Below are 11,529 nucleotides of genomic sequence, written 5' to 3'. Positions count from 1 at the left end.
TGAACGAATTCGAAGGTTGACTGAAGTGAAGAATGTATCAATAAAGACGAGAGAAGATAGATTGAAATGGTTCGGACATGCAAAGAGGCGAGAGAGGGAGTACGTGGGAAGGAAAGTATTGGACCTACAAATAGCGGGAAAGAGGATAAAGGGACGCCCAAAGACTAGACGGTGGGATAAGGTAAAGGACGATATGAAAGAACTGGGCCTGGAGGAAGATGATGCGCTTAACCGAGATGCATGGAGATGTGGCATTCATTATGGCAACCCTGCAAAATGCGGGATAAGCTGAAAGAAGAAGAAGAAGATTCAAACTAGTTTAACTAGTTCATTTCGACATAGTGGTCACTGCGTGTCGATCACTCATTGGTTGCGTATCTCGTTGTGAAATCAAGGCAGAAGTTGCCTAGCAAGTTCATTGACTTAATATGTGATAATGATCTAAAACTCTGGCACCAGCGTTGAATCTGGAGCATTTACATAGGGCAATATCTACTAAACGTACTCAAGCGCTTTAAAAGGGGCCCCTAACCGACAGCAACTCTTAACATGTAGGACGAGAGATAACGCCTGCAAGGCAATATGACATTTCCCCCCCCCCCCCCCGACAGAGACAGCGCTGTTAACGGCCAGGTACTCATTATACACCTGTGTTATGAGAATGGGAATTAAGAAAGAGCCTTTTCCAAGGACTCAGCTATGTGCTGCTCAGAGCGGGTCTCGAACCCTGGATCCTCCGATCCGAAGGCGAGAGCCATACCACTAGACCATATAGCCGCACTCTTGTCTGAGTGACATTTATATTCTTTGATGCCATATTCTCCTAATATTGAATATACGTTGTCATTAAATATTTTGTTTTTTTAACGATCTGTTGCTATCTGCACACTGCAGCGTTGTGCAAACGTAATATCATTAATATCTATATTCTGTAAATGTTAAGCGGTTTAACATGCATGTCTTTTTGTTGTTGGGTGAACGCAAAGCGGTATACGCGTGTACTTATTATCATCATCATCATCATCATCATCATCATCATCATCATCCTGCTCCTCCTCCTTTTCCTCTTGCTCCGCCTCCTCCTCCTCCTCCTCGTCATCATCACATCATTATCATAATCATAATTACCATGATTATCATTGACGTTATTGTTATCATGTATTATCATCAACATCATCATCATCATTATCATCGTCCTCGTCGTCGTCATGTATGGTGAGACAAGCATTCTACAAAGCGTAAATATAATCTCTTTCCGATAGAAACTACAATGTTACGTCCATCTATTTATTCATAATGGTAAGCGAAGCATCTTTTATCCAAGGACTCTATTTCGCTCATAGCTAGGTTCGAACCTTCTATTCACGGGCTGCAAGTCGAGTACCAAAACACTTGAACACAAAGCACCATCAGACCTTGTCTCTCTCTCTCTCTCTCTCTCTCTCTCTCTCTCTCTCTCTCTCTCTCTCTCTCTCTCTCTCTCACTAAAGAGCATACACAGTGATGCGACTTAAGGTTCACTGAAGGCCAAGTCGTATTGTTGCAACTACTCATTTGGTGAAAACGTTAGAACTAGTGCGGCTATGTGGTCTAGTTGTATGAAACTCGCTTTCGGATCGGACGGTCCTGAGTTCGAGCCTCGCTCGGAGCATAGGTGAGTCCGTGGAAAAGGCTCTTTACTCACATTCTCTCAACGTACTCAGGTGTAAAATGAGTACCTGGTCGTTAGCAGTGTTGTCTCTGTCGGAAAAAAAATTTGTAATATCGCCTAAAAGGTGTCATGTTTCGTTCTACATGTTACGTGTTGCTGTTGGTCAATGATTCCTTGTAAAGTGCTTTGAGCACATTAAGTGGATATCGCGCTATATAAAAGGTCAATTTTTTAAAACTAGTCAGATTAGAACAAAATCGACCCCCCGCACAGAAAGGATTAAAACAGATCACTATGCGTATCGATCGAAAGTGACATTTATTTATGGTATCGATTCCTTTGCAAGCGTGAATTCGGATTCATCGTGGAATGTCGGTGGCCGAGCAGTGCGGCGCCTAGCTTTGTCGTGCGGCTATTCGGTCTAGTGGTATGACAGAAACTCGCTTTCGGGTCGGAAGGTCTTGAGTTCGAGTCTCGCTCGGCGCATAGTTGCGTCCTAGGAAAAGACTCTTTACTCACATTTTCTCACCGTATTCATGTATACAATGAGTACCTGGTCGTTAACAGCGTTGTCTCTGTCGGAAAACAGTGTAATATCGCCTAACAGGTGTCATGTCTCGTTCTATATGTTACAAGTTGGAGTTGGTTAAGGACCCCTTGTAAAGCGCTTTGAGCAAGTTTATTAGATATTGCCCTATATAAAAGCTCAATATTTTTTTTCTGTATCAAAGTCAAGTTACGTTGCGTGTGTTTAGTTGAGACCGATGTGTACTTATTTACAGGTCTGATAACCCAAATTTTATGGACTCAGTGTTGGAATGGAAATACTATCAAACCATCCCAAAATGTTGTCCATAAGAACAATATTAAATTAAGCCCAAGCGTTCGGCTATCGGACCTGAAAATTTGTACACATAGGTTGAGGCTCATTAAATCCATCACTCTATTCGATTCAAGAGTGAATAAGTATCGGGTGATACTATTACAGATATTGTGAAGGTGCAAATATAAAAAAGGTGTCTAACAATACTGACAGGGGACTTTTATAATAATAATAATAATAATAATAATAATAATAATAATAATAATAATAATAATAATAATAATAATAATAATAATTTTTAAAAATGATAATAATAATAATAATAATTTTTAAAAATGATAATAATAATAATAATAATAATAATAATAATAATAATAATAATAATAATAATAATAATAATAATAATAATAATAATAATAATAATAATAATAATAATTTAAAAAAAATAATAATAATAATAATAATAATAATAAGAACAAATTATGTGTTGCTGTTGGTCAGGTACCCTTTGTAAAGCGCTTTGAGCACATTTAGTGGATAATGCTCTATATAAAAGCTCAAGTTTTTTTTTAACATAAGGACACTATGATCATTGTCAAGCATCTGTTACGATAACGATCATCATTATTTTTTATGTTTATAACAAGACAAGACACGGTCCCGTGTCATAATACACTATTATAGTAAGGCAAAACCCTGGAAACCCAGGTTAGAATCCAATGCTTCAACCACTTGGTCATGTCACCATAAAACTATAATATTTCTTCTGTTCTAAATCAGTCGGAAGTTAATTTATTTTTTATGTTTATAACAAAACAAGACACGGTCCCGTGTCATAATACACTATGGCAAGGCAAAAACCCTGGGAATCCAGGTTAGAATCCAATGCTTCAGCCACTTGGTCATCCCACCATAAAACTAAAATTTCTTCTGTTCTAAATCAGTCGGAAGTTCATTTTAATATGGACTTCAAGAAAATAAATGTAGCATTCTGAATGAAGGACATTGTGAGTGCTGAGTTCTTATTTACATAGTATTGTTCTCTGCCTGATAAATCAATATATTTATTCATCGTTATACAGAATATTTCTGTCGGGAACTCTATACTCAATGCAAATTGTGAGCCAAAGTTCTTCATTTTCTTCTTTCTTCATGTCCTAAGCTCTTTATACAGTGTTAAGATTATACCTCTTTCGTATTTTATTTTCTTCATTTTCTTCTTTCTTCATGTCCTAAGCTCTTTATACAGTGTTAAGATTATACCTCTTTCGTATTTTATTTTCTTCATTTTCTTCTTTCTTCATGTCCTAAGCTCTTTATACAGTGTTAAGATTATACCTCTTTCGTATCTTATTTTCTTCATTTTCTTCTTTCTTCATGTCCTAAGCTCTTTATACAGTGTTAAGATTATACCTCTTTCGTATCTCATTTTATGGCACATTTCCAAACTATAAAAACGATTTTACTTGATAAATCAGATCTATCGATTCTATTGTTTACTCTGATGCCATTGGGCATTGGGAAAAACGGATGCCCATTGGAAATTGTCGATATTGAACAATAGAGGTAGGTCATGTAGGATGTATAGCTGTTCTCTACAATCATTTAAAGTTATATATATATATATATATATATATATATATATATATATATATATATATATATATATATATATATATATATTTATATTGCTTATTATTCTTTGGATGATGCCAGACAGAAGTGCTCCAACTGGACCAGATAACAACAAGAGATGAAGTGAGTAGGAACGTGCCAGAAGACAATAGAAAATATAAATTTCGCGGCGGTTATGGGGGTTTACTTAACTGGTACGACAACTCCGCTTGGCCGGCGCACAAATAGTACACATCGTCTATGAGTTAATTGCTAGGTTAGCACAATTAGCACATTTATTATGGGCTTGTTTTAATTTAACACTGTTGTAATGGGCAATATTTTGTGTTGGGTTGAGTTCGAAAGAATGTTCATTACAATACTGTGCCCATAATAATTTGGGTTATCTGACCTTAATATAAGTCCACGTCGGTCTATAGTTCCAACAGAATGATGTTGAATAGAATAATATATATATATATATATATATATATATATATATATATATATATATATATATATACAGACACACACATATGTGTGTGTGTGTGTGTGTGTGTGTGTGATAGATTAACTCTTATTTATCATAATCTTGACATAAATTAGGATTTATAATCATTTTTTTTTTATTTAAAAAAAGGAAAAATAAAATAAAAGAAAAGGACGACTGGGCCTTTTTGGGTCATGTAACACATTATATGAACATCCGTGTTCACCCGATTAGCCCGCTTGGCGCTTGATTTTTGCTGATGTAAGAGTTACCAGATGGTATTATTGACACTTTGTATATTTGGTCACCATGGTAACTGGCGAGGCTCATGATAAAATGTAAATGAAGACGAGAATATCCTGGCACATTTCTGGGTCTAGTCATTATCAGGATGATCTATCCTGATTTCATTGCTAGATATACAAAAGGTATTATTGCTTAATTTTACTGGGATTGTTTTGTTGTTTAAATGACAAAATTACTAGTTATAAAAAATTGGCATAAAAAATCGGTTGTGAATTCCTCCTGATGTCTTGTTTTTCTTAATAATATTGTTTTCTAAGTGTAGTGTAAATAAGAGAACTTTCATAACCGAGGCAATTTTACAAGCAGGGTCATTACATATATCCGAATCGCTCTGTTTAGTTTTTTTGTTTGTTTGGTTTTAAGGGTTTTACGGCACTTGCAACACATTAAGGTTATATCAGCGCCAGTAAAAAGGAAGAAAATGGGATAGTGAAAAGTTCTAGAATTACAATTAAAGCACCAAAAAAAAAAAAAAAACAACAAAAAGGTAAGACAAAGGGGAATTGGTTCAAACAGGAAACAGATGTAGATTCCAAGAGCACACTATCAAAGTACTTAGTTTGAGATCACCTAAAAGTCTCATCCTGACACAAGCACAGGTCCCCACTAAGAGGAATACACTCAAATGTTTACAAATCATATATAATATTTATGTAAACAAAACAATATACAGTGCATAACAGAGAGATGATTTTCTAGGAAAAAAGTATCATCTCCCAAAACCAACTATACATGTGACTGTTCCCTCTCAGCCAGGGTATCCGGCCAGGGCCTAGACAAACCAAGTAATCTCATTCCAAGACAAAGAGAGAAAGCAAGTTGGAAAACAGATATAGGGGGATAGAAGACACAGTAAGTACCTCCCTACCCACTATGGAAGGTCAGGAACCCCACCCAGGAATCGCTCTGTTGTGAGAGGAGGGGTACAGTAAAATAATAGGAAATCATTCCTATCTAAATTTCTTTTAAAGTAGCCATTCCACCATGACTTTCTGTTTACATCCCATATTTCTGATACGTCAATTCCAAAAATAACCTTCACCTGATCTTTCCATATGAAACCATCGGAATGTAAATTGACTTACTTTCTCTCTATTTCCTATCGTAATTTTTTAAAATGGTCGTAACCCAGATCTAAAAGGTAGTTTCACTATACAATATTCTATACTTTGAATGAACCCAGTGGATAGGTCTTTGCATTAGCTCTCGGAAGTCCAAGATTCGAGTCTCACTGTCGGCATTTAATTTAGAGTTTGTAATTTTTGTTTTGTTTTCTTGTTTTTGTTTGTTTCATTTTTTTAAAAAATATCTTTTAAAAATTTTTTTTGTTTCCTTGGACAAGAAAAGTAGCCTTTATTGCTCACTTTTCATCATTGCACCGCGGCTGACGCCTTGGTTAGTTCAATCATTTTTCAAGAAAAAAAAGATAGAAAAAAATCTAGAGTTAAAAAATATCCCATTTGAATGATTAAATAGAATTCTTGTATAAAAAAAGAGAGAGATAGAAAGAAAGAAAAGAAGGAAAGATGAAAAAGAAAAGAAAAGAGTTCTACAACTTTCCTTCCGACAATCACTTAACTCTTCAACTCTCTCCCTAAGCCGGCTTTATGAAACTTTGCCAATTGAACAACTGACAAGTTCTTTCTTTCTTTTATTTAACACTTCGCTTTTATCGCGATAAGTATTAATTACATTACCTTCCAATATGGCTGCTAAGTGTCAGATCAACCGGTTTCCTTAAGAAAACCAAATACGATTTCTTTATAAGACGAGGTCTTTAGAAGGAGATGCGAGTGTGGAAGGAAACCGTTGGTGTGTCCATTTTTGACTTTGTGCTTATTCTTGTCCACTCTCCATTCAATTGATTCTACCTGACCGACGGGTACTTATTCACAGGTCTGATAACCCACATTATTATGGGCTCATTGCTGTAATGGAAATACTTTCAAACCAAAGACTAGTAGTCGTCTTTGTCGCAAACCAATTTAAAATATTGTCCGTTGCAAAAATGTCTTTTTAGTGTGCGGCTATGTGGTCTAGTGGTATGACACTCGCTTTCGGATTGGAAGGTCCTGGGTTCGAGCCTCGCTCGGTGCATAGTTGAGTACTTGGAAAATGCTCTTTACTCACATTCTCTCACAGTACTCAGGTGTAAAATGAGTACTTGGTCGTTAACGGTGTTGTATATATTGGAAAAAAAAATGTAATATCGCTTAACAGGCGTATGTCTTGTTCTACACGTTACGTGTTGCTGTTGGCCAGGGACCCCTTGTAAAGCGCTCTGAATATTGCGCTATATGAAAGCTCAGGTTGTTGTTTTAAAGCCAATAATTGCGTTCGACTATCAGACCTGCTAATATGTGCACGTCGTAACTACATAATATTAGTCAATCAAACACTCGATTTAAACACACCCTCTTATCCATCTAATTCAAAGATTAAACTTTAACTCTCTCATTACCAGCTCTTTTTAGAATTTCCCCCGAAAATTCACACCCACCCGACACAAAATAGACATTTCCTAATCAAACAAAAAAGTAACAAGTGCATTCTATACAGAATGTTGTTCAGCAAAATGATGTCTACAACACTGTTCAGTAATTATAGCTGTAATAAAAGCATTTCTTTAGATTTTGTGATGTACAAGAGAAATCAGAATGAGAAAATTGTCGTTTGCATCGTAACTAATGTGACGATTTTGCAATGGGTGGTAAGGAAGGGGTAAAGGATATCTTTCTTAACTCTCTCCTTACCAGCCATTTTCAAGATTTCCCCAAAACATCATACCTAACTAACACAAAAATATAATTTTTTATCACTCTGACACAATAGCAATAAAGTTCTTGCGATGCAAAACATGTTCTACAACACACTGTTCATTTTCTTAAAATTTTTCTTTGTTCAAAAGAAATTTGAATAAGAAAAATGTTGGTTGTATCGTAACGAATGCGACGGTTTTTCTATAGATAGTTCTTAGTTGACGTCACTCAGGTCTTTGTTATTGTTTTTTGCCATCCGCGTTTATGAGTAATGCTCACTAAACTGTATTACCTGACTATAAACCTTCATGGATACACACAGTTTTGTGTTCGGTCCGTTATACTTCCGGATGGTAATGTTATGAGCTTCTTAGCCAAGCGCATACTTTCTATAGTTGATAAGGAGAGGGTTAACCAGTTAACTGCTGTACTCTGGAAAGTCGCGAATTTAAAGATTTAACACTTTCTCGTCACAACTCGTCTTTCAAATATCGATCGAAGATTTTTTTAAGACAAATATCGTCTTGAGTGTTTCATTCATCGTGTTTTGTTGATAAAGGGTAAACCTGAAACGTCCACATTGAATGGAAGCTTCGATTTAGTAAACGAAAACGGATAATGTCGACGTTTCATTCATTGTGCTTTGTGGAAACCCAAAATGTCCATATTGAATGAAAGATTCAGTTTAATAAACGAAAACAATAATGCGGACGTTTCGTGTTTTCCCCGTTATCAACAAAACACGATGATAAAAGGAAAACCCGAAACGTGCACTTTATTTTGAGGCGCTGCACTGCGGCTGACTCTTGGGTTACTCCAGTCTTCCCTCGAATACACCCTAGAGACAAATTTCCCCTAGGGGATGAATAAAGGGAATTTTTTTTATCTTAAAATTTTCTTTTTTTAAATTATATTGTTATCTGTTTTCGTGTATTAAATTGAAATTGCTATTCAATTTCCTATTTTTATTTATTTATTCGAGTCTCAAGCAGCAACATATTTCATTTCTTAATATCAAGAGAAAAGTAGAGAGCAGTGGGGACTGGCCTAAGCCTGGGATCGTAGAAATACAAACGAAAAAGGTGAAAAAAAAAGAAAGACTTCGGATGGAAACAGTACAAAGTCTTAATTTCAAGGCTAACTGGATGGCAAACTCGATGTTATCAAGAATATCTGCCAAAGTAAGGTGCCAATCGCTCTTTGTTGATAAAATTTGGGGAGGGGAGGGGGGGGGGGGGGGGGGGACGCTAATGCCACATGATTTTAGTAAAATGTCGCCTATCTGAAAAAAAAGTAGTCCTTCAGGATCATGAGTTTATCCCGTATTCATGAGCATGAAACTGACAATAGAAATCGCTCGCTACCTTTGGAGATAGGTGACTAGTGTGGGCCTACTGCAAAGTACTTTCCGCTAGACCTAACAGTCCCAGTTATCCAATCACTGCTGGGACGACAGGGCGGGGGGGGGGGGGGGGGGGGGCTTCGAAAAAAAAATTTTCACCGGGGATCAAATCCAGTCCCTTTGCATTTGAAGCGAGTGCTTTACCATATGAGCTATCGGGGAATCTCCCCCCCCCCCCCCCACACACCTTTATTTCTGAAATAGGTCTATTTATTATTATCTTTCTATTTATGTAAGATAAAGAGAAAAACCAACTTACCACATGCTATCAGCAATGCTGACGTGATGCCCAGAACCAAAGCTCTTGTCTTGTTCATATTTGATAATGTCCTTTGTAATCACGTTCCAACACTTGCAAATTATTACTAAAGTTGCTTTAATCCACACTCGAAGACCGACTTTGTTGTTTTTTTTAAACAACAAAAAAACAAGAAATATAGAGGTGAAAATTATTCAAAGTGATTCTAAGGTGCTAGAAGCTGTGGACTGTAAAAAGTAATAAACAAAAATAATATAACAGCCTCAAAAAAAAAAAAAAAAAAAAAAAAGAACTGAAAGTTTCGGGCTCAAAACCCTTCTTCACTTTCCAAGATTTATCTACAACAGTGAGACCCTACAAAATGTCTCTGTCGTCAATTTGGAATTTAGTAATGTATTTATGTCTTTATTGTTATTTTTGTTGTTGTTGTTGTTGTTGTTGTTGTTGGCTGAAGAAGGGTTTTGAGTCCGAAACGTTGCGTTTTGGGTATTTTTAATATTTTTTAAATTTTTTTGGAAGCTGTTTTATTCATTTTTGTTTATGAAAATTATTCACAGTTTAAATAAACCAAACACAACGTCTAAAACCAGCTAAGACGGGAGACAGGTTGCAACTGGTGGTCCTGGAATTACAAGAAGTAAATGTATCGAACTGGATTTTATCCCGTCCTCCACACAATTTGAAATACAACACTTGGGGTTATTCTATCATATTACACCAAAAAAAATTAAAGAATCGTAAAAAATCAACAAATGTAATATTTGTTAATAGGACCAGTGTGATGCATTTAACCATAAAGTAAGTGTAATTATAGTACAACAGTGCAGCACAGTGCGAAGTTGGTGTTGATTCTATTTATAATATTCTTTACTCGTTATCGTCGTGCTAGATAATAATGCTACGAGAAGAAATACGAAGGATACAATATTTTATGTTGAAATCATGAATGGTCCTCTCACGACGCGGAAGCAATATTGGGTCGGCGCGAAGCGTGAGTACACCACCGCTCACTCACCCCGTACTCACGTTCAATCGAGAAGATCACGGCTATGCCAATGTCTGGAACTGGAACAGAAATTTCGTTGGGAAAATTTGAAGTTGCGAAATAATTTTTTTTATTACAAAATGTTATCGCTTGCATCGTATCTGCTGTAGCAGTTTAAAGGTCGACTGCACTTTCAGTACGTACCCTGGATAAGTTTTCATGTATTATTATTATTATTATTATTATTATTATTATTATTATTATTATTATTATTATTATTATTATTATTATTATTATTATTATTATTATTATTATTATTATTGTCGTCATCGTCATCATCATTAATAGTATCAATTTGTAGGAATTTTATTAAATATTTCTTATCAACTTACTGTTGATACGATCTACTAAACACCATTGCAAAACATTTCAAAATCATACCTCATAATTATTTTTAGTTGGCATCCCCAACACGAGCAGTGCTACTATAATTATCGATTTTTTGGGATGTACTTGGAAGTGGCAAAAAATAAGTCGTCTATTCGGGGAGAGGAACGCGGGGGGAAATATGTCGTTTTTTTTGTTTTCTTTAAGCCTCGCTGAACCTTTATTTTACGGACTTATTCTTAGTGTGGCCTTAACCCACATAACACCCCCCCCCCCACCCCCATCCTCATTCCCTCCATTTTCTCTCCACGCCCCCTCCCCCTTTCCCCACTGCATCCTACTATATCGATTCGATCTTTATTTTTTATGCGGTGATTAATCAAATAATATTTTATGAAGCATCCCTTTACAATCGAGTCTTAATTCTACCAAATCATATCTAATCTCATTATTTATAATATGTTATGATTATTATAACTCACAAATAGTTACTTATTTAATTTACAAGCCTGACTCGGATAATCTGAATTGTTATAGTTTCCTTGTTGTGTTAGAAACACCGAAATATATTGCCCATTAAAGGCATAAACGTTTAGATTTATGCTATTGAGGTGTTCATCAGCGGTACTCGACGAGATCGCAAATTTGGAGATTATAAATTAATATCTAAGCTTAAATCTTTTTTTATAAAAAAAAAGACGAAAAAGGGCTTTTATATAGCGCAATATCCACTAAATGTGCTCAAAGCGCTTTACAAGGCGTCCCTGGCCAACAGCAACATTTAACATTTAGGACGGGACATGGCGCCTGTTAGGCGATGTTACAATGTTTTTCGGACATAGACAACGCTGTT

At 35.9% G+C, this 11,529-nt stretch overlaps 1 protein-coding gene across 3 annotated transcripts in view; it reads right to left on the bottom strand.

Annotated features, from left to right (window-relative positions):
* The window catches only part of LOC144969551 (uncharacterized), a 31,136-nt gene extending 20,795 nt beyond the window's left edge, over window positions 1-10,341 (bottom strand). Inside the window, exons 1-2 of one of the 3 annotated variants that reach the window (XM_078908691.1) lie at window positions 10,228-10,341; window positions 9,305-9,531 (exon numbers count right to left, since the gene is read on the bottom strand). In XM_078908691.1, the coding sequence (XP_078764817.1) occupies window positions 9,305-9,362 (58 nt within the window). In that variant the 5' untranslated portion in view covers window positions 9,363-9,531; window positions 10,228-10,341. Of the gene's footprint in view, window positions 1-9,304; window positions 9,532-10,175 lie in introns of all 3 variants that reach the window. The other 2 variants (XM_078908692.1, XM_078908690.1) reach the window with 2 other exon arrangements.
* Between the last annotated feature and the right edge of the window lie 1,188 nt (window positions 10,342-11,529).

The sequence above is a fragment of the Berghia stephanieae genome, chromosome 3 (genome assembly GCF_034508935.2).
Source record: "Berghia stephanieae isolate SIO BIC M18660-M18661 chromosome 3, UCSD_Bste_1.3, whole genome shotgun sequence".
Classification (NCBI taxonomy): domain Eukaryota; kingdom Metazoa; phylum Mollusca; class Gastropoda; order Nudibranchia; family Aeolidiidae; genus Berghia; species Berghia stephanieae.
The sequence above is the reverse complement of the archived record's forward strand: the minus strand, read 5'-3'. Positions and strand labels throughout refer to the sequence as shown.